Source organism: Musca autumnalis, unplaced genomic scaffold, assembly GCF_047663935.1.
Source record: "Musca autumnalis isolate F117 unplaced genomic scaffold, ASM4766393v1 scaffold_5, whole genome shotgun sequence".
In the NCBI taxonomy this organism is placed as follows: Eukaryota; Metazoa; Arthropoda; class Insecta; order Diptera; family Muscidae; genus Musca; species Musca autumnalis.
In genome coordinates this window covers 1834359-1859139 of record NW_027412088.1, presented here as the reverse complement: position 1 = coordinate 1859139, position 24781 = coordinate 1834359, and the positions used below count along the sequence as shown (strand labels likewise).

Genomic DNA, 24781 nt, shown 5'->3' with positions numbered 1-24781 from the left:
AGCGAAGCGTAGAGAGTAGACCAATTCTGTTGTTTATGGGGAAGGTGATTTGTGATGTCAAACGAAAAATATGTCTGTAAATTCGTCTGACCATTAACCACGCACTTACCAACACAGTCTATTAGCCAACAATTTGGTCAGAAACATGCTCACACACACACACATCTACCACCATCACCGCTAAAGGTCGTTTGTCTTTGTGCTTTATGCCAGAATTCATCAAGGGCCACTGAGTTTCATGTTGCCAATGATCGATGGCCATCAGTCTATTTAGAATGTGTGGAAAGTCACAGTAAAAAAGTCTGACTTGGACTTTGTCATACTCATCACTGTGCGTCATTGATTATAATTATAAAACGATTAGGCAAATATTAAAAAAGACAAATATTTTGGTAATACAATTAAAATGAACGGAATACATACATATGTATAGATTAACGATTGGTGTAACTGTAAGCTTGCTTTAGTAATAAGATGAGGGAAATATAGAACAGGGACTTAAAACCATTTCCATGGTAGGGATCATGGTGTAAGAAAGAAGGTGATACAATAATAGCGACCTATGTCTTCATTTGCTGTCAAAACATATTTTTAATCAAAAATAAATAACAAATATTTCGCTTCTATAAAAATATCTGTGTAAAACATCTTTGTTTAAGCTTCGCGAATAATATTTTAACGTTTTCTTCTAACTTTTGTGGATATTTCGCGCAAAAAAAATTTGACAGCAAATGAAGACTACAACCTAACGTCAACTATTGGATCACCTTGTTAAATTCGCCTTGGTAGGGATTTTTAATATTGCCACTCAGATACATGCCACGGTCCAATTCAGGTCAGCCATAAAGGCCAACTGACTAGTAATTTGTTGTCAAGCATTACGACGACCTTCAGTGTGAAAACGGGGTAAGCTTTCTATTTCATTAAGGTGGCATCCTTGTACATATTTGCATATTACCATGGCAGAACTACCAGGTAGTGGTATCACACCAGCTGATCGAATATGAAAAGTCAAATCCCTTTATAAAAACTTATTTTTGTTGTAATTTCCCCAACAACACATGGTAGAACAAGAAAAGGTAGCAGCAATACCCAGCTGACTGAACTGGGCTGTAGTGTTAGTGTCAAATTCCATACGACATTTTATATATTTATTTCTATGTTCGATGTATATTAGGGACATATATTTTTTGAAGAAAAAAATTATTCATCTGAAATAAAAACAATTTCTCATAAAGACTCCTTCATATCATTGACATGTAACCTCCTCCAGGTCCGAACGACATGTCGCACACTAAAACACCACTTATAGAGGCGGTACAATATTTGCTAATATGTGTGGTATTTTGTTAAACTTGAAAATAATAAAGCCCTAATAAACATGTGCTTCTTGTTTTCAAAAACAAAAGATTGAAACAGCTTCTTTTTTTCAATGAATTACGAGCGATCCCAAACATTTTTGCAAGAATTCTACTTTCTGCGAGAAATTATACATTTAGTGCAATGATATGGAAACATTCAAACTGAAAATCTAACGAGTTTTCATTTATGTTTTTCAAAATATTCAATCAAATGTGAAAAATTATTAGTTTTTTAAATTCCAATAATTTATAGACATTTCCTTATTTTGTTTACATTTATATTTGACACTAACGTTCCAAACAAAAACAAATTCCTTTGTGGTTGTTGTTCGAGTTGTATTTGTTGTAGTATTAACTTTACCTTGTATTTGTTCTACCATGCCAACAACATAAAGAAAGTTTTGACATAACATATTCTAAATTTTACGATGCCACTATCTGGGTAATTGTGCCATTCATATTACCAAAAAATCATATTATATGGTTAAGCGTGTTTCAAAATATTTATTTTTTTAACAAATATCAGTATTTCCCAACATTTTTTATATTTAATTGATACCCCATTCTCTACTATTAATTAAAAACAATTTTTTATTAATCTTTTTTTAACAATTTATTTAAAAATATGTATGTAAAGGCTGTAGTCAGTCGGTCGGAGTCGACCATATGATACTCTACTCCACTACTCTTATAGTGCGATTCTGTAACTCAAATTATGAATGAATGAAAAGTTCAAATAAAAGTTGACAAGCAATTTTGCTGTCGCTAATTTACCAAATGATATCGTTAATTACCGAAATTATAAGCATTTTAATGTTACCGATTTTTGTCGGTAACTCAAAAGATGAGTTAGAGAATCTCTTTTTCTTTATTCTCCAGCTCCGTTATCTGACCACATATATTGGCGTAGTTGGCATCAGTGTAATAATAAGGTCATGAGTTCCTCTTCCATTCATAATTTAGTTCGTCCGTTTTGCCAACATCACTCGGAATCGTAGGCTTTCCATTGTCTTGATCTTTAACATCGTACCAAACTTCGCGGCGATCGGACTATACTTATAAACTGCAGAGCGACTTTAAATTCAGGACCAACATTTTGTTTTTGGTTCATTTCAATCGCTACATGCTTTTCGATCACCACCAAAACTGGACACCTTTGAAATATTAAAAGTTAAAATACAACAACAATATTGCATATTGCAGATGTGGCTACATACCCAGCAAACCAATCGTACCGATATCGTAACGAAATCGGAACAAATTTCGGACGTTACGTCCGATATCTGATCCGAAATCGTAACGATATCTTAACGAAAGTTGTATGGAGTGGTTGACATAATTTCGGAACGAAATGTCGGAGCGAAATCGGATCGATTTCGGTCAGAATTCGTAACGAAATCGGAAGAAAATCCTTGGGAAATTCGGAATTCGAATTTTTTCCTCCGAATTTTCGTACAGATTTCTGAACGATTTCGGAATAATGTCGTATGAATATCTGAGGTTCCTTCCGAACTTTCGTAAAGATTTCTGAACGATTTTGGAATAAGTTCGTATGATTGTCGAACGAAAAAAATGTTTCTCTGATGCCTCTTTTTATTGATAAATTTTCTTTGTTATGTTTTTTTGGGAGATTATAATTTCAAAGATATCTAATGATTTTCACTGTTGTTATCATTTTGTAGTTATAGTAGAACAATGTAAACTTTGTGTACGAATATGTTGAGTCTATCAGCACTAGCTTGAATTATTATATGTTGCATTTATATTTAAAATATTTAAAAAATGTATATGCGAATTTTATAACCAACCATTTTGTTTTTCGACAACAAACTAAAATGTTGCTTGTTAGATATATACAAAAGGTGGTTGATGTGAGAAGGGAAATTTGTTTCCGACATATCGATCCGAATTCGTAACGAAATCGGAAGAAAAACATTAGCAAATTCGAAGGGAAATTTACTTCAGACATTTTCTCCGAAATCGGAACGAAATCTGAACGAATTCCCCTACGAAAAATCGTATAGAAATCGATACGAAATCTGAACGATTTTGCTTCCGAAATTGTTCCGATATGTCGGATATCCGACATTTGGTTTGCTGGGTACATACATACATACATGTAAATAGATGACCTAATTTATTAACAATTCATAAATGAGAATAACAATTTTGATCGAAAGCATAGAGATTGTCACGCTAAAAATAACCCAAACAAATTTATGTGAATCATGCCCACTAGAGTTCGCAATGGACATACTATTCGATGGACTATTACTTACTACTATTATTAATTTCATAAAAAAAACCTATTTTCATTTAAAGTGTATGTCTTTTAAAACTTGTTCTAAATTCGAACTTACCTATCGTTCTTTAGATACCATTATTAATTGCGGCCTTCTGCATTTTGCAATGGCCAATGATGGAAGTAAATTCAGCCTCCACTGCTGTCTCAAGTCAACTCTCATATGGCCAAAGCAATAGACCCGACCAACCAAAAGATGGTACATCCACAAGTCTTTTGGGTACACTTTATAAAAAATCTCGGCAGTCGCGGTGTGTGACGTGTTACGATGACAGGTATGTCCTCTCATTTAATATTACACTTTGAAAAAAATATATATGTTTGTTTTCTTTTCAAGATACGACGATCGCCGCCAATATGGAGGTTATTCACGTACAGGAGATGATCGTCCTAGTAGTTGGTACTATCCTCGTAATGATCGTTATGAAGATCGCTATAGAGATCGTGATGTACCCGATTATGATCGTTATAGTTATGATCGTTATGAAACAAGAGGAGGAAGCTATAGACGTGGTTCGTACGGCGGCGAAAGCAGAGGCTATGGTTATGACAATCGTGACGATTACGATCGCAGATATGGATATGGTGGCTACAGTGAAAAACGCGGCTATGATCGTGGAGAAATGCGAGGTTACGGTTATGATAGTCGTGATCGTTATTATGGTGGTGGTGCTGATCGTGGGGTCGATTATCCACGCGGCGCTGATTATCCACGCGGCTCTGATTATTCACGCGGCGCTGATTATCCACGTGGTAAGAATAATATTCTAAACGTCATAATAAAATATAGAGAAAATAATTTTATCAGACATATAGACGTACAAAAAAAAATGTTCTCAGCAGGCCTATTCTGTAACTTTTATCGATTGAAAAGTTGTTAAAATTTCTTTTGTTTTTGTAACAACTACAAAACAAACAAATGAAATTGTTGTAAAATAAACAATGAGTAAAGTTGTTAAAAAGTTACTGAATAGGGGGGCAGTAGTGGAATTGTGTAGCTCACTTTTTGAGTTTCCGACAAAAATCGGTAAAATTAAAACGCAAAATTATGAATAAAAATTTTTATTTAAAGTTGACAGCACTCTTGATATCGGTATGACTTAACGACTACTACATTTTGGTCGCTAATTTACCGAAAATTTTAATGATCGAAGGATTTTGATTTTATCGATTTTGTCGATAATTCGAAAAATGAAGTACAGAATTCCCCTACTGAAGACTCGGATCGTATACAGAGGTCAAAACATTCAAAACGGGAAATATTCCGCTCTTATTAGAGTATTCCAAACAACAATGCAAGTAGACAAGTAAAAAAGTATGAGTCGGCTTTGCCGATAGAGATGAATTCTCAGCCTATTTGAATTGAAACTTTCATCTACGAATATATCGAATATATTTAGGGTCTTTTCAGAATTTTGGGGCCCTTTGAGCTTGCAGACAAAAATGTGGATTGGATTAAACTTCAAATGTGTTGCGGAGGAGGTACATAAAGGAATGGACCGACATAGTCCATTATGGAAGTGGATCTTATTTTAGAGTCATATCTTTTTGATAGATATCGCGCCCACTAGTCATTTCAGTGGGTCATCGTATAACTTTTGGACCAGTATACCAGGAAGCATGGGATTGACCAAGGAAATCAGAATTTCGCTGTAAACAGGACTACAACGAACAGCATTGGTATACATTTTCAAAGGATCTTCGAACAGAACCTAAACTGCAGTGGGACACAATTGTTGAACTTTTGTGGGGGAGGTACCATAAGAAGAAGATCGATATCGGCCATTTTAAAGTTATGCTAAATTTGGACAAAATATTAGGAGATCTAAATTGGGTGCCCCGTTCAAGAGATATCGTGAATACCATTTTAGTGAAAGTTTTTAAATATTGGGCCCATCTTCGAACTAATACCCCGTTTATATATAACCGGATTTAACAAACCGACTGGGTTTTAAATGTCAATTCCATTGCTTATATTTCAAACAAATCCTCATAAAGAAGGTTAACCCTGCAAAAAGCTTAATATAAACAGCATATAAAACTAAGTTTCGACAAAATATGACGAAGGCCAAATTTTGGACCGATTCGGCAGATCCGTTCGAGAGTTATATTCCACTCCAACCACTACACACGGTGTCATAGAGGGTTTTTTTGCAACTTTCAGGCTATTTTCTCAGGAATTATGAACTTGTCCCTGATGAAACTAGTACCGTCATGTGGGGGCGGTGAATAAAAGTTGTTACAACAAAAATCGAAGCGATTCGGAACTTTTCCAAAATTTTGTGTGGGAGGTACTCGAAGGAGTAAACCGATTGAGTCCATATTGGAACGTCATCTAAGTCTGGTTGGATCAAATCGGTTCCTCCTTTCAAGAGTTATCCTGCGCACAAATTTTCCGAACATTTTCGAACTATTGTGGGGGAGGTACCGGAATGAGTGGACCGATATAACCCATCTTCGAACTTATACTAAGTTTGGACAAAATATTAGGTAGTCAAATGTTGTACCGAATCGGTTAATCCGTTCTAGAGTTATCGTAAGCTGCAGCCAGCCACACAGATAGACAGACGGACGGGCATTGCTAAATCAACTCCAAATTGTCTGAAACGGATTTCGTACAAACATACTTGGGGTCTAAAACCATTTTTTCGATGGAATGGACCTCGTTAGCATAAATGCTAAGGGTATAAAAATCTGGTCTTTACAAAGATCTAAACTAAGTTGGCGTAGGCCAAACAAGAGAGATGTCGCAATAGTCGCTATTAAATCTCATTTTCTTTATTTTAATTGTAATCAGTATTGGGTTGAGGGGAATGGGGGGTACAAAAGTTACCAATATTAAAGTAGTGTTACTAAAAGTGGTCAAATACTAGACATATAGAATAAGGCGCTCAGTTATCCTACTTTCCAATGTTTTATATCTCTATTGCGTATATCTCTGTTTCTGTTAGACGGGTTCAAGGATGATGACAGTAGACCGTCTGAGCTTTAATGAATGGTCCAATATCAGAGTTATTGATTTTAATATTTTGAAATGTTTATGTTAGGGGGATACAAAGCCTTTATTTGTAAAGATATTATTATTAAATATTTTTGGCATATTCAGTCATGTAACATATACTCTTAAATCATGTAAAGGATTATATCCATTTGATTGTTTGGAATACACATTGTGTTCTATGAAAGGACTTACTGCAAGACCATGTGGACTTCGTGCTGAATTTTTATGAGAATAGCTTGGGTCATCTATAAGATGATCTTCATTCATGCTGTTAAAAAAACAATATTGGTATATTGAGGAAAGGTATTGGTTCCTAAGAAAATACCTTTTGGAGGACCATTGAAGAACCACGGGAGAAAACATGTTGTTCTTGAATGAGAGGATTTTGATTTTTTTTTTTAATTTTCCCGTTTGGAGTTGACCTTAATGATAGAAGTGAAAAAAGAAAGCCGAAGATTCGAACCCACACAACCCCAAAATTATGAGATAGTTTGCAGCTCATTGGACATATCGGCTGTAGGAGTGGCTTCTCTGTCATCGAACTTTGATTCCTCAAATTCAATCCGTTTTTACAGCGACTAATATTTGTCCGTTCAATCTGTATGGCTTCCATGATTTTGACGTTTGTATAGATCACACCAAATTTCCATGAAATGTAATGTTGGTATCAGAAGTGTGAGGAGAATTTGTAAGCTGGAGATTTGGTCATTTCCGATTGTCTGCTGAAAACAAAATAGAGCTTTAAGATAGTTCCTTTACAATTAACAAACGTGTATTTTTGCTATTTTTTCAATATAAGAAAAAGCAGAAACAATTTAGAAGATGCATATAAATGTTTTTTTTCTAAAGAACATAATAATTGTTCCACAAACATCCCAGGCGGGACAAGGGAGACTTCCCGCCTAAAGAAGACACTACGATAAATCCAACGGATTAGAAAATATTTTAATCGTTTCGAGTGTTTATTTTCTGAGTTGACTGCGAAATGTGAAAAAATTGGGCTGGCTCAACTTCGAGGCATTGCAAGGGTGAAAATTTTAAAGAAAACTTACTATTATCATAGACCAAAAAATTTGGGCTTTGTGTCCTTTTTAATTTTAGCTTTCTTACCTTTTGGGCCTTTCGTCCGCATTTCATTTGATGAACATTCTATACCCCCCGTTGACAGTTCGAAAAATACCAATACATTCACACATGTTGACTGCCATACCAACTTTCAACTCCACTGCCGGCAAAATTTCCTTGACAGTAATCAAGTGCAAGTGCTTTGAAGGTAACTTCTATTTTTTCCTAACGTTTACACGAGCAAGTGTCAGTTCGAAAAAAAAATGAAGTTTCGACTATAATACCCCGGTTACACTTAACCGGATTAACCCAGTGGGTTTGGATTTCAAATGTCAATTCCATAGCGCAAACGTCAAATAATTCCTCTCGAAGTGGTTTAACCCGGCAAAAAACTGTAGTGTAACCGTACTATAACATGTATGCATAACTGTCTTCATGTTACTGGCATGTGTGATCATCGGGTTAGTCATAGTTTTCAGAGGACTTTCAAATTTAAGTTAATATAGAGTTTATAGATACCCACCATAACATAGCTATCGAAAACGATGTTGTTTTCGAAAAACATTACTCTCTGTAATAGAGGGTAATAACTGAAGTTAAGCGATTGGGAGAATACTCCAGCTTAAGCAATCAAAAAAAAAGTTTTTCAATATATTCAATCAAATGTGAAAAATTTTTAGTTTTATGAATTCCAATAATTTATAGACATTTCCTTGTTTTGTTTACATGTACCGGTGACAGTAACGTTACAAACAAAAACAAATTCCTTTGTGGTTGTTGTTGAGTTGTATTTGTTGTAGTATTTACTTTACCTTCTTTGTTCTACCATGGCATGTCGATAAGAAACTGAATGCGTAAGAAAAGTTAAAAATTTGGTGAGTTTTTCAAATTTGTTTATGTTTTGAAGCAAAAGCAAAGGGAATAATATGCCTGTTCAAGAACCTGCAAGAATCTACAAATTTTTACTACGATAACAATTTTCCTTTATGTTATCAAAAAAAAAGTAAAAATTAGTAGATTCTTGCAGTTCTGGAACAGACCAAATATTTCCAAAACTAAAGTTTGGGTGCGTTTCATGCGCAAACATTTTCGTTTCGAAATACATTACCAGTCGGTTATTGTTTATATTCTACGTAGCATTTATATCGAAATTATTTGAAAAAAGCAAATGGGAATTTTATACAAACAAGATAAAATTATTTTTTGAAACAAACAAATTTTCTAAGTAAAAATATTTCTCGAAACAATTTTTCTTGTGAAAAAAAATATTCGCCAAATGTTCGAAAATTATGTCGTTATCGAACTTTTGACGAACAAAAGAACAAGAAAAACCTTTGCCAAACATTCGACAGTGATAGTCGTTTTCGAAAGTTGTGCCGAACATTCGAATAATATCAACAACTGGTATGGGGGCATTGTTGGCTCAGTTCTTCGAGTTTTCTACAGGATATAGCTTTGAAGTAATCCATGAAATTGTCTTGATTTCGATAATGCAATTGTAATTATATTGAATTAGTTAGCCTTAGAATTTAGCCGATCCCATTTACTCCGAAATTGATCTTTACATTGACAATCTAATTTCAGAAATAAAGTGTAGAGGCGTCTCTTGAAAATATTAAAAAATAGTGACGTTTTTAGAGGACAACTAATAAAAAAACATCGTTTTGGATTCAAAATAGTAATCCGTAGTAGGACACATGTACCATTTTAGGCTAATAACCAATAACACTTATCCAATTTCACAGTGACAGTATTCACAATTTATAATTGGAATACAAAACACATCCCCGTTTATATTTCTTATTCATCTTTCTTCTTTTTCTTTTCTATTCTTTTATTTTTGCTTTAGACCGTATCTACGATCGCTCGAGATATGGAGCTGGCTCTGGATCCTATGGTTACGATCGTGATTACTATGATCGTTACTCACCAAGGTATGGTTTTCGAAAATATCGGCCATGGGATGACACATACAGGTAAAGTACATTGCCAATGTGCTTGTACTAAGTTGTATGTCTGTCTGTCTGTCGGTTGTTGTAAACAACATTATTCATCTACAAAATTGCCAAAATATCATTAAAAATCATTTTATAATTTCTTGAATCCATTGATTTAAATATCTCATACATACATACTTTCATTTTACATACCATGTACATATTTATGTATATATGTACATAAATCCAAACTCAGCCATGACTACGTCCACTTAAGTGTCAGGCATTAAAATCTGCTGCCCAAACTTTAGTGAACGTTGTACCTATCATTTTCTTATAAATTGTAAATATTTAAAACAACAACAACTATTCTTTAATTGCATATTTAAACATCCCCTACTCTTCCAATAAAAACACATTGTAATATACAACAACAAAAACACAACTGTATAATACGGCTAAAATCTTCTCAACACATTGACACACCATCATCATTATCAACAAAATACAAATCAATCCAAAAAAATCCAATCCAAATGTGCACCTCTACCCAAAATGAAAACATGTTTCTGGATACCGAAACCGCCTTTGGCCAATACCATTCTACCATCTACCAATGCCAATGATTACATGCGTCAATTAGGACCAAACCTGGATATGATAAAACGACTGGAAGTGGTTACTACTATGGGAAAGACGCTGCTAAAGAAGATCGCCGTTATTTACCCGAACCAACATATGGTGGTCGTTACTCCCCATGTGGGGCTCAAAAACCTAATTGCCCATATGCACCACAAGATACTGGTACACGTGTGACGTCAGGTCCCATTGACAGCGGCAATCGTCAAATGGGCATTTCACATTCCATATACAATCCTAATGGGAATCGCAATGACAGCTCAAGAGGACCAGGTGCCGGATGGTCATATATGAGAGAAGATGAATCCGAACGTCAACCTCCTCACGCTGGCAATGGTAATAGTGGTGGTAATAATGGTGGCGAAAGTAGTGGTTCTGGTAACAGGGACAGGAATCGGGACCAGCAGAGGTAAGTTGCTGATGGTTTAGAATAACGGAGCACTTTGAAATTTGGTAGTGATTCTTGCACCTTTTATTGTTTAGAAAATGTTTTCTAGTGAATAGTAATTTTATTGAGAAAAGATCTCTACTTTCTCCACTTATAGCCCTGCCTACGGTGCCCTATTAGATCGCGGTTCGAATCTTATTGCCGTTGAGCCAGCGAAAGCAAACGAAGATGGCCAAGAGAACAGTGAACAGTCGTCCTCCTCATCATCATCCTCCTCGGCCACGGCATCACTAGATGACAATGGACAACAAAATGCCAATGGACAGAGCTCGTAGAATGGAATACCCAAGGATGAAATAAATTCAAATCCAGGAGCAAAAATATTACCTGTAAAAATATGTGTTCAATTTGATACGAATAAAAACAATGAGTATGTGTGTTTGTGTTTATTCGAACGAATAAATATGTAATGTTTTTAATTTGGAAAATATTGGGTCATCCTCGGAAATTGGACAAAATCTATATACATATATCCGTTATAGAGTAGGTGTTTATAAATAAGGTATCCCATCATATCCTTGGCAGCCACCGTGCCACACATTTTCATCGATGGCAGAACAACCCTCATATCTAACTTTTTTAATTGCAAATTAAATACCTGAAATGACCAATTGATTATAAAAATTACATGCGGAGAGGCATGCACTCATACGTACGCATGTCTCTTAAATATGTGCATTACATTTACCGAAATCTGTTCACAAACATTTTCCACGCATTCAGTCATTCGAATGAAAAACAAAACACGACACAAAGATCCACTCGTTATTCAAATAAAACAAGCCGCGAGGGGGCGAACATGGTTGGTAGAATAAAAACAATGTAATTATATGGAGAAATACAGACATACATATGTATGTATGTATCAATATGTTTGTATAGATGTCATGTAAGAGCATGTGGAAACAAATTTGAAATATTTGGGATCTTGTCGGGCCCATGAGAAATTTTCCGATTTAGTTGGCCAAAAGAGATCCGCGCGAATGAAAGACATTAACGGGTTCATAAAAACGACATATCATTTTCCTGTTTTTATTTTTTGATTTTGTTTAATTCGGACGAAAAACATTTAATCACACACACGCACTAATGATTTTAGGTATTCACACCAAACTCGTAATTTATATCGAATAAAGAAAGACAATAAAACGTTGTCCGCATGTTCGAGATGAAAATTTTGGAAAATTGTTGATGGGTGCCATTTGAATTTTGAATATTTTTTTGTTTTGAATGAAGTAAACACAAAGACAAATATGGCATGTTGTTTATTGCAAATGAATGACCCAATCGTCGTGTATTAATGTGATGTTCCTATGGCGAGAGGAAATGAATCTATTAATGAAAATTCAAATACCGTACAATAAAAATGTGTAATTGGCAATAAATGTTGTTTTGTGAATAATTTCTTCGATCGTTAGCAGATGTGGAGCAGTGAAGATATCTTTTGTGATAAATATTGTTGATCTATGTTTGTTTTTTTTGGAAATCCAAATGTTTTCGGCAGTCGGAGAATAAAAATACTCTGCCAAGAAGCAAATTCCGAATGAGCTAGTGTTGATCATTTCAAGATTTTCGAATTACCGGGATTCTATTGTACATACAGTATCGGACAAAACATTTGCACAGATACATACAATTTAGTTTTAGCGCAATAATATTTGTACTAATCAACTTTTTGTTCAGTTTTTCAGAATTAAAGTGTTCTTCATACTCCGAAGAAAACACAAACAATTAGTTTTTGTATCTTATAACGGCGGACCACTTTTAATAGCGTACTTAAAAGAAATATCCCACATTTTAGCAAGACAAAACAATTGCAACTCACTCCGTTGCTATATAAATAAGGCTCAAAATTACGACTTTTTAATTCCGATACAAAAAAAAAACATTTTCACTTCTTTACTTTTAAGGAAACTCCATAAATTGGCCCGGTATGGGGCCGTTATTCACAGCAGGCCCTCCATTTATGGACTTCAGCAGACTAAATCACTCAAAAACGTGAACAAATGCATTTAATTTGTTTGTATGGCCTTCGTATTAAACTATAAGCTATTTTTTAGGATGATTCTATTCTATTCTCCCTTTATACGATTTCCTAGACCTTTTCCAAACTTATCAAGTGCCAGATAAAAATTAGATTAAAATATTCTGTTCCTATTCATTATAAAACGTTTCTAACTTTATAAATTTATGTATTCAGTCTTAAAGAGGCCCTTAACTAATAAAAATCTGGATATGATACAAAAATAGTGTAAAGAGTCATCATTTTGAGCCTTATTTATATAGCAACGGAGTGAGTTGCAATTGTTTTGTCTTGCTAAAATATGGGATATTTCTTTTAAGTACGCTATTAAAAGTGGACCACCGTTATAAGGTACAAAAACTAGTTGTAGGCGTTTCCTTCGGAGTATGAAGAACACTTTGATGCAGAAAAATTTAACAAAAACTTGATTTTTACAATTATTATAGCGCTAAAACTAAATTGTATGTGTCAGTTGCAAATGTTTTGTCCAAAACTGAATGTCAGACCACTTAAGAACAAATTTAGCAATTTCCCCTAGGAAATGAGAACCTTAGGTCTTGAGGGGAATTTAAATGAACAAAGGAGAGCCATATAAATGATTTCGTCGTTATTTTAATTAAAGTACAAAAGATATGTGTTATCGAAACTTGACAAATAACTTTCTGAAGTAAAGGCAATTTAGAATATTTTTGTAAAGTTCAACTACAAATTTTGTATATGGGGGTTTCTGAGTGAAATCGGACACTTTTTCAAGATGAGGTTTTTAATTTCCCTTATTTTTTGCTGTGGCGATGCTGCTCATTAACAAAACATTTTAGTATATTTTCAGAATTTTTTTGACTAACGGTTTCAGAGATATCGCGCCCTGAAAATGTCAAATTCTGTAAAAACTATGTGCAAATAAATATTCATAACTTTTTTTAATATTGGTCCAAATAGAAAAAAATCTTTTTTTCGTATTTTTTGTTGTTTTATCAGCTATCTAAAAAAAATATAAAAAAAAATTTGCACAGTGGTCTTGGATGGAATTTTCGCGATTTAAAATTTAAATTCAATTTTTATCAATGATTGTACTCTTCGATTTTCTTGAATTTTTTTTTGTATTAAACTACGGTTAGTTACAACAATTTTAAGACCTATTTGGTAGTGGGATTCGAATGATTACTATTTTTCTTAATTTTTTAAAATTTGTCAATATAATTTTTCCTTTAAAACAGTGTGAAACATTTGTTATTTTACCAAAAATTAAATAGTTTCTTTTATAAACATTTTTTTTGATGTTTTATTTAGGAATTTATCTGAAACATCTCAAAAACCTCTTCATCTTTCGACTTAAAGAATGATTTAGCAATTAGTGTACCAGCATTAGTGCGTATTACTGAATGAAGTCTTTTTGGTCCCGCGATAGGTTTATCCATTTGATATCTGAAATTCAAATCCTCTTTCGTATTTAAATAGTCATCTTCTGGTGAAAATATTCTTTAATATTTGCTAGATTAACAAATTAACAAATGTTTCACACTGGTATAAGGAAAAATTGTATTGACAAATTTTAAAAAATTAAGAAATAATAGTAATCATTCGAATCCCACTACCAAATAGGTCTTAAAATTTTTGTAATTAATCGTAGTTTAATACAAAAAAAATTTCAAGAAAATCAAAGAGTACAATCATTGATAAAAATTGAATTTAAATTTTAAATCGCGAAAATTCCATCCAAACCCACTGTGCAACATTTTTTTTATATCCTTTATTAGATAGCTGATAAACAACAAAAAATACAAAAAAATGATTTTTTTCACACTGGTATAAGGAAAAATTGTATTGACAAATTAAAAAAATAAATAAGAAAAAATAGTAATCATTCGAATCCCACTACCAAATAGGTTTTAAAATTTTTGTAATTAATCGTAGTTTAATAAAAAAAATTTCAAGAAAATCGAAGAGTACAATCATTGATAAAAATTGAATTTAAATTTTAAATCGCGAAAATTCCATCCAAGCCCACTGTGCAAAAATTTTTTATATCCTTTATTAGATAGCTGATAAAACATATTTGGACCAATATTAAAGAAGTTATGAATATTTCTTTGCACATAGTTTTTATAGAATTTGACATTTTCAGGGCGCGATATCTCTGGAACGGTTAGTCAAAAAAATTCTGAAAATATACTAAAATGTTTTGTTGATGAGCGGCATCACCACAGCAAAAAACAAAGAAAATCACAAACCTCATCTTGAAAAAGAGTCCGATTTCACTCAGAAAGCCCCATATGTTTCTTGAAGTTTGATATAACCTTGAGAAATTTAACAAAAGCCATATCGGATTCATCAACATGGTCGAACTTTTACTATTAAATATTTCCTGCGATATATGACAATCCAAAATTTAACTTTACCCGGAAAATAGTGCATATTTTATTCCTTTCCCATTATACATACTTTCATTTTTATGCAAACACAAACAGTGAGAAATGTTTAAGAAACAATATGACATTTCGACAAGTTTGACAATTTGGGATTCACATTCAGATTTGCTCGAAATAATCTGATAGGATCTCACAAAGTTCTGGCACAGGTGTATGATGTTAACACCTTCAGAATTCCTGTACGTACTTTAAAAATCGAAAATTGATAAAGTTCAGTCACTAACATAGCATTTTCTTCACATTCTCTCTATTTGCCCTACAAAACAAACCATAATTAGTTCACTATTGTAAATTATTCTTACCTGCGAAGATGTATCATATCGATAGCATTGTATTAAAAATTAATTGATAAAAAGCTGAAAGGGTGTCAATTTGAATGTTTACCGCTATTGTTGAGGCATTTTTATTTGTGTTGCATGAGCATGACAGGCGAATGCGAGTGCATGTGTGTGCATTAGGGTTATAAATTTTTTGCAAATAACAAAAATACCACCGCATAGCCGTGTAGAGCAGGAAAAACTACTAGGAAATACGGAGTAATTTTTCTCTATCGCGAAAAAAAAAATTCCGTACCAAATGCATTGAAGTAATGCAGTAATGCATTATTTAATTTTTTTTTGTCATAATGACATACGCTTTTTGTAATAACTTATTTATAGTTTTAATCTAATTTAAAATCAATATCAAACCATTCTGGACCAATTTGTTATGAAATCGCAACATTTTATAGCATTTAATGCACCTTTGACAATATTGCAATTTTTTGTTTTTCTTTATAAACTCGCGAATTTTATGTTTTTATTTATTGTTCCTATCGGCCAAGGGAACATGTGGTCATTTGCAATGAATTCGCGAAAGTTTCAGACTGTTTTTAATGACTTTGCCTTTGAGAATCGTATTTGTTTTCTATAAATATTTATTCAAACAAAGCAAATTCAATTTTTTTAATAGAAAAAATATCAAAAGGGCTTTAGTAATCGCAGTCGGTGCGGAAACTTGTTTCACCGAATCGAACTAAAACACGCGTTTTCGTTATCAGGACAATATTCCGCACATGGTACTGGCGTGGTATTTTTTGGTTATATCCCTAGTGTGCATGACCACGAACGAAACCCCATGAATCAATAGCTTTTTACCTTTAAGAACAATTACTCGTAAGCAAGATATTGAACACCACTATTGACAGTGGCATAGACATAGACCAACATATCAATGCAATAACCGCTACAGTGGTTTAATAAAAAATCGAATGTGTGGTTTAAACGACATAAATATGTGCATCTGTTTCCAAACATACCTACAATACGTACAGTTAGACAACAAGAGAATTGCAAAGCCAAAATTGTAAAATGTCATATTAGTTGTTAATTTATGTCAACTAATTATGTAAATACTATACGATTTTTTGTGTAAATCTCTTTTTGCGAATATCTTGGTCCTCAAAACAATATTCCGTCAAAATATACAAAGTTATTTTACGATTTATAACAAATACAGCCAAAAATAGGAATTACCTACCACTTTGGGGTGATAAATATAGAATTGCAAAAATTACCAAAATCTATGGTTTCTTGGAGAATTGCCAATGTCGTTTTCCTTAATGTGTTGTCTATACACCAAATTCAAGACACGGCATGTTACACTCTAATGGTACTGGTTCGCCAGTTTTTAGTAAATCTTTTTCGATTTTTTTTGTATAATGGACCCAACGATTTTATGACTAATGACTATTAAATATTTCCTAATGACCACAGTTTAATCATTATTATGTCCATGAAGCCAATTTCGCATATTATTTTGTTTGTTATTGAATATAGTACTCAAAACACACGGTATTTCAGCTCCTCCATATATGGTTACACGTAGGACTAATGCTGCTACGACAACAAAAACATACGGTATTTCAGCTTCTCCAGTAGGGATTTAATTTCCATATTTGATAGGTTTTATTGGATTTGTCAAACTTCTTGGGATTTATTGTGATAGTTGTGGATAATGTATTGTTGCGCATTTTTTATTCCTTTTTTTATTCCTCTTGGGAACATAGGACTTCTACAAAGTTATTCCATCTTAATCTATCATGACATAATACTTTAATTTCATCGAATGATTTGTTTGTCTTCATCGGGTCTGCATGCACTGTTCTCCGCCATGTATTCTTTGGTCGGCCAGTGCGCCTTGCTCCTTGGGGGTTCCATTCAAGGGCTGCCCTTGGAATAGATTCTGGGGGCTTTCGGAGGGTATGCTCAATCCATTTCCATTTCCGCCTCATCATTTGCTTTCCAATCTTCTCTTCATTAGTCAAGGTAAGCAGATCGACATTGGAAATTGTTCTTGGCCAAGATATTCCACATATTATTCGTAGGCATTTGTTGACAAAAGTTTGCAGCCGTTGGGATATGCTCTTAGACATGAGCCATGTTTCGCTTCCGTATAAAAGTGTGGACTTAACGCATGAATTAAAAAGTCTTATTTTTGTTTTAAGGGAGATCTGAGTGGCCCTCCAGGTCTTGTTTAGACGACCAAAAGCAGATCTCGCTTTTTTGAGTCTGTTTGTTACATCTTCTTCCGCGCTGTTGTTGGTTGCCATTATACTTCCAAGATAGCAGAAATTGTTCGTATAGCTAATTATGTGATTTTCAATCACGAAGTGGTTGTCTATTATGTTGTTTAATCGCATCGCATATGTTTTTTCTGTATTGATTTCAAGAGCGACCTTTTTCGCCATGTTAACCAAGTCATTAAGTTTGCTCTGCATGTCTGTAAATTTATGAGACAGTAGACATATGTCGTCCGCATAATCTAAGTCTTCTAGGTGTTGGTTGAAGTTCCAGACAATTCCTCTTTTCTGCTTGCTCAATTTTATCATTATCTCGTCAAGAACGATGGCAAAAAGTAGTGGTGATAGTTGGCAGCCTTGTTTTACACCGGCGTTGGTACAAAAAGGTTCGCTGATCATCCCATTGTGCCTCTCATGCAAAGAGGCATTTTGGTACATCGCTCGTATTAAATTAACAATTTTTGCTGGGACGCCCTTCGAGTACAATGCATTCCATATTGCTGTCCGCTTTATCGAGTCAAAAGCTTTTTTGAAGTAAAAAAAAACGAGATAAAGCGGAGATTTCCATTCTACAGACTGTTCCATAATTATTCGGAGTGTGTTCGTTTGATCCAAGCAGCTTCTACGGGACCTAAAACCTGCTTGTTCTTCTCTCAATGCTTCTTCAACACATTTCAATCTATCGTTTATGATGGTAGCCATTATTTTATATATGGTATTTAAGAGTGGTATACCCCTCCAGTTGTTGCAATCTGTGAGATCGTTCTTTTTGGGGAGTTTGATAATGGCTCCTTTTGTCCATGCATCTAGACGGTTTTCATGCGTCCATGCATGTTGTATATATGGTGCGAGTATTTTCGCTGCTGCCAAGGAGTTTGTTTGGAGCAGTACGGGTGGGATTCCGTCTTCTCCCGGAGCTTTATTTTTCTTTAACTTTGTTATGACGCTTTTTATTTCGTCGATGTCGGGGGTGGCCTCAGTGATGTTGTTGTTAATTTCTGGACGTACTATTGCTTCGTAACGAGTAGGATCGTCGTCATAACTTATAGTTTCAAAGTGTTGTTTCCACCTACTTGTTTGTTCTTCTGTTGTTGTAAGCAGTTGCGCATACAACAATAGATTTAATTTAATTTACATGAATTTCGGAATTTGAATTGTAACGAAAATTTGTATTAAGCATTTAGTTTATTTATTTACGCGTACGAAAAATAAGGGTTGCTTAAATGCTGACATGTGCGCCACCAATTGTTCTCTGTTTTTTTTTACAAAAACTACCCGGCATTCAGATGATAGCAATATAAACTTTTAACTAAAAATGTTTCTTAAAATGTTTATGAATTTGAGAATTTGCTGTCAACCACTGTATCCATTGGTCAATGTTCAACAGAGAACCTGCATAATTACTGTGACATCAGCTATGAACGAAGGTGATGTGTTTTCTTCTATAATTAGTGATGGTTACAATTGAGAAGGGCAAGGGAATTACATACACTACCTGCATGCCTCTGTTTCGTGTTTGTTTTCCAAGCATTTGTTACCTTTGCAATGTTGTTTTGCGTTTGAAAACAGAGGATACGATAATAAATAAAAGGCATTTCATTTGCTATATCAGCGGACCGAGAGAAAGAAGAACACACAACATCGTTGAAACGTTAACACACTCGAAAAGCAAATTAAATTTATTTATCCAGGAACCTTTTCACAAAAAAACAACTACTCAACTAATTATTCAAATGAATGCACTTTTGGAATATTCCTACTCCTACAGCTCCCTGAATGATAGAAAGCCAAACTGAAGCATCAACTGATATAATAAGATAATTGTACCACAAACATCCCATGCGGGACAAGGGAGACTTCTCTGAAGCATTCGAATTTCCAAAATGCTTGTACAAGATAATCAACGTGTGCAATATATTTACTTTCTATTGTCTGGAGTAGTAGCGAGTAGTCTGCTAATATTGGCCTATGTTTCCCTCACCACAAGGGCGGTAAGTAAACATGACGCTTAATCTAACTTCAAAACATGAAATTTGTTATTTCATTTGGACAATAGAGTGAAAATCTGCAAAATGACATCAAAAGTATGCAATTATCCCTGGACCTGGTAAAACCGACATCATTGGTGTGGTCCTACAACAATTCCTGGCGCAACATGGGTCACAGTTGGATGCGGCACAAAATCTATTCGGCATATTTTGATAGGCGTGTGGAGATTTTGGGTAATGTTTCAGTAATTACAACATAAAGGTAAGATGTAATAAATGTGTTATGTTTATTATTCCCTAGATCATCCCCTAGATTCTACGTTGGGAATTGCAATTGGATCTGTACGCATCATTGCCATATTGCCGTTGTATTTTCGAGACCAAATTTCTTGTATATTTAGGTAAAATTAGTAATGTTCCGGAAGTATATCAAACGCTTTGAACAATTACTTTTCATTTACCTTTTTCAGAGGAGAAGATTTTTCATTAATGAAAACGACAGCCGAATCACCCAAGCCCATGCATGATCACAATGATACTACATTTGCAGTATATGCAATTGTCTGTCCGCTGTATAGGAAAATGAATGAGAGTCTGGTCGTTCGCTTACCGCACGCTGTTGCCATAAAATACAAATCGAATAGTTTAACCAATGAGAGTCCAACTTTTGTGCCGATAAGGTAAGTATGTAATTATTGCCTACACGAGTCTAGTCGTTGGATAGATGTCGTTCTAACAAGTAGTGTTTCCTGTTTTCAGGGATGTGATTGTTTTCATTACATGCAAAAATTTGTGTTCCAAAATTCACCGACTTTGTGAACATGATAACATACATACATTTGTGCCCATAACATCCCCGAAAGGACAAGGGAGACCTCTCTTATATCAATGAGTGCATGCTTTTTTGTTAAGTAGATGTGATTGTGTCCTTAGCATTTGCACGAAGTGAGCTATTTTACTTTCCTTCAGTTACTAAATTTTAGTAAAATTCCAACTTTAGTGGACTAGAACAGAAAAAAGATGCCTGAAAGTGTCTTCTTTCAGCCCATATATAATTTTATACACGTCTCGCTTCGTCCGCATAATTTTTTTTAAATGTATTGAAAATACATGGGTAAAAATGTGTGTGTTTTCCATACCGTTTCCCACACATGAAATTTTTTTAAAATAAATGTGTTTTTATATGAGTTTTATGAAAACCCGAGGAGTAGTTTTTTAATACAAAAACAAATATTACATTTTTTGATTTTTTTAAAAAAAAGTAATGTTAATTTTTATTAATTTTCTCGTTGGAGTTGATTTTAAAGATCGACTATTTTTTTGAAGTGAAAAAATATAGCCAATGATTCGAATTGAAACAACCACCAAATATGTGACCGGTTTCGCTGTTAGTTACGCAGCTCATCAGACATATCGGCTGTTGAATGGCTTCTCTGGCAATGCTTCGAAACTGATACTTATGCCGAAGTTATTGTAATTAAGAGACTAAGCTTTGTCAAATGCAATGTGGTTTTTTGTTTGCCTTTGTTAGGGCTCCATGATAACAAACATTTAAAATCATCAGTCAATATTGTTTGTAACAGCGATGTCTGTGCTGTTGTATCAAGATAATTGATTGATTCCATCTCAATTCTTTGGAATAAAATTATAGAAATAAAATTTCAATTTCTACATTTTGAGAACGCAAACAAACAAGTAAGACAGAGATATACCCTAAGCATCGGACATAATAAAGATAAGCACACACAACACTTCTAACGTCTCTAAGGGTTTTTTTTTCGAGTTTTTGGACCAATTTCTCTAGAAGAATAGACTTGGACCCTCGAAAAAATTGTACTCGATTTAGGTCCCGGTCCACACTAGAGTGTTTTCATTGTAAAAATTCCATGAAATTATGTGTTCTTAGATCGAGTTCCATACTAATGTAGTTTTTTTTTGAAATTGCTATAGTGGGGAACTCGATCTAAGAACGCCTAATTTCATGGAATTATTTCACTGAAAGCGAGGTCTGGGTGTAATGTCAAAAAGTACTACTGGATCTAATGCTGTTCGTGGCGATAATTTCCTAAAACGTCACTTCATGTATTGTTTGCACTGAGAAACCTTCACACATTTAGGTGAGATCACCAAAAATGAAGATTAATTCAGGGGAGCATTTGGATGGTCTACCGTCAGCATTTGTTGAACCTTTACATTAACGTCTTAGTCAATGAAACAGAACACAGGTTTGGTACACATTAAGGGATAGAAGAGGTTTTTTGAAGGCCTTATAAAAAAGTTTTAGCAACATTTTTTATTTGATTAAGCTAAAATTATATAACTTGTTACATTACACGTTGACACAGAATCGGATCTTGTTTAGAAAAAAACTATGTTTTATTTTTCTGTATATTCAGTAAGAGTATTGGTTATGTATAAGTGGTGCATCTGAAATATTTTCTATAAAAAGCACTCGTTATGCCGAACGCGATAATGGCAAAATTTCTTAGAGGATTTTGAACCAGATATTCCTGTATTAAGCCCGGGTTCTGTACCGATTTAAGTAATCGTACCAAAAATCTTTTGAATTACATTTTTGTAGACGGTTCAAGGAAGAAAGGACGAAAAAGAACATGGAAGGAATTGAGTTAGAAATATGACATGTTCTACAAAAAGATTTGGCATTCGATTTGCAATGTCAAAATGAAGCTACAATAACGCCAAAAAGAGATAGCTATTTATTTCAAGCATTACAATCAAAATATTCATCACGCCGTAACTCCAAGACTTGACTTACGGCGGAAAATTTCTTTTTGGGTTCTTAACATACTCATAAAAGCGTTTGTCCTTTTCCAACCCTTTATTGTTGTAAAATAATTCAGATAATACCTTGTTGCACAGTGTTATTGGTTAAAAATTGCTCCCATAAAGACGTCTTTGTTGTATTTTGAGGGTTTCGCCCCACATTTTTAACATATTTGTCTGCAATTTAGTATTTCTGGTTCTGAGTGCTTAATCACGTGGTATTTATTAAAATGTATATTTTACAGGTCGGCAGTTACTATCACTGTATTTATTCATATTTAAGTTTAATCTCTGATTCGCATTAATATGAAAATTTCTCTCTATTTCATTTTACAGTTATCCGCGGGATATGAATCAATTATTTGCCAAATCCAAACCAATTCTCTCCGTGTGCGTAGCCCCGTTGCAGGTTAATTCTACTACCGCCCTTGGCCTAGTTGAATTTATTGAAATGTATCGCCTGTTGGGAGCTGGACACTTTTATTTCTACGTCAGCAGCTATACCAAAGAGGTGGCAAATATTTTAACTCACTATCGCAAATTGGGTTTAGCCGATATTCTGCAATGGAACTTGCAAGACTACCAAAATGACTTATATTCGGGTGGAATTGTTGCTCAAATCAATGATTGCATCTATCGCGCTATGACGGTGGATAATTTCCGGTATGCTGTCACAGTGGGCTTGGATGAATATTTAATGCCGTTAAAGCATAACTCCCTACTTCAGTTTATGCTACAATGCGACGAGGGCCTAACGGCATCATATGTTTTTCGTAACGTTTTCTTTTATAAAAAAGATCGCAGCGATTCATTCAGTATTCCGGAAAGGGCAACCAATCGTATGCTCATCACACAAACAAAAGTTAAACGCAGTTTGGAAATTATGCCAGCCTTTACGAACAGTCGATTTATTGTCAATACACATGCTACCGTGGAAATGGGTACGAAGCGTCTATGGCGTGCGGCACCTGGCTATACGGATCACGTTTTGTCACCCACTGTGGGACTTTTGTTTCATTACCGTGTTCACTGTATTAATTGTCGCACCGTCATGTTGATTGATTATACGGCAAGAAAATATGGTTCGTTATTATGGGATCGAGTGGATAATGCATGTCTTCAGCTATTTCTCAAGGAGAAGGGAGTGTGCCCAATAAAATCCAATTCAAATTAAACGTTATAAATATATGACAACAGGCATATTTGGTTAAGTAAAAATGCATTTGTAAATATCGTTTTGTAATAAATACATACATATGTGTATACTCCTCTTTTTGATCCTCGATGAACTTTTTGTACCCTCCAGTTTGACATTTTTTGTACCCTCCAGTTTGACATTCCGCACAAAGTATATATATTCTTGGTCAGCGTGAAATTCCACGTCGATATAACCATGTCATTCCGTCTATGTAAATCACTCTAGAATACGAACGGATTGAAGTTGGTGGATCAAATTTTGGTCAAATGTATTGTAGGGCCGTAGAATTGAATATGGGCTATATAGTTCCACGTTTTGGTAGAACCATAATATAATGCGACTCTTTGCCTTAAGGAATTTTGAAGGTATTAGCGACAAATGCCCTCCGAATTAGTGGTAATTTGGTATTTAAGCTATTTACCCACCGAATTGATTGTAAGTAAGTAATTTCACCTTTTGTATTTTCAAATGTAAGAAAACATTTTTATTAAAACTGTCTATATAGGTACATGTTTTGTGGTTGCCCCAACATAACGCCACCTCATAACATAGCACGTCGCGGTAAGGAAAGTATAACTCCCATCAGCCCACTGAATTAGTTGTAATTTGAGATTTTGAGTTTCCAGAGGTAAGAAAACATTTTCACAAAAAACTGTATTTTCTCGTATAGATCGTTTTGGGATAGTCCCCATAGAACGGTGCAGCCCGATTTTCGACATTTTTAAGCTTCAGCCACATCATCCAGCGGAAAATGATGAAATCTAGTTTCGATATAATTTTGCCAAACTTAACGCCGTTGTTCCTCGTTTGGTTATTAGACAGGTTTCAATCCCCATGTATCTCTCAGCCAAATGAGCGGCATAAATAAAGAAATGTGTTAGCAAATTTCTATTTTCTTTCCAAGAGTCCTACTTTATCTTGTGTCAAATTTTGATGTTGATATTTCAAGAATTCAAGGTGTACAAATTATTTGTACATGATTTAGTAAGGGTGGCGCTGTTGGGGAACTTAGTGTAATATTGGAAAATGTTTAATCAGCCAGTTTT

The 24781-nt window shown here is 34.3% G+C and overlaps 2 protein-coding genes across 6 annotated transcripts in view; both read left to right on the top strand.

Moving 5' to 3' along the window:
• The window catches only part of LOC141387472 (uncharacterized), a 35363-nt gene extending 24024 nt beyond the window's left edge, over positions 1–11339 (top strand). For 2 of the 3 annotated variants that reach the window (XM_073957261.1, XM_073957263.1), the window contains 4 exons: positions 3736–3938; positions 4001–4416; positions 9579–9705; positions 10851–11339. In XM_073957261.1, coding sequence (XP_073813362.1) covers positions 3736–3938; positions 4001–4416; positions 9579–9705; positions 10851–11028 — 924 coding nt within the window. In that variant the 3' untranslated portion in view covers positions 11029–11339. The remainder of the gene's footprint in view (positions 1–3735; positions 3939–4000; positions 4417–9578; positions 9706–10850) is intronic. The other variant, XM_073957262.1, reaches the window with a different exon arrangement.
• A 363-nt stretch (positions 11340–11702) lies between these two features.
• LOC141387471 (uncharacterized) lies at positions 11703–23822 on the top strand. 3 transcript variants are annotated; one of them, XM_073957259.1, is made up of 6 exons: positions 11703–11852; positions 19534–19756; positions 19822–19987; positions 20055–20154; positions 20224–20433; positions 22874–23822. In XM_073957259.1, exons 2-6 carry the CDS (start codon positions 19649–19651, stop codon positions 23709–23711), a joined length of 1422 nt encoding a protein of 473 aa, XP_073813360.1. In that variant the 5' UTR covers positions 11703–11852; positions 19534–19648; the 3' UTR covers positions 23712–23822. The 3 variants fall into 3 exon arrangements, with proteins under 3 accessions (XP_073813360.1, XP_073813359.1, XP_073813361.1); XM_073957258.1 differs by having other exon boundaries at positions 11704–11852; positions 19457–19756; XM_073957260.1 differs by having other exon boundaries at positions 11849–11948.
• The last annotated feature ends 959 nt before the right edge of the window (positions 23823–24781 follow it).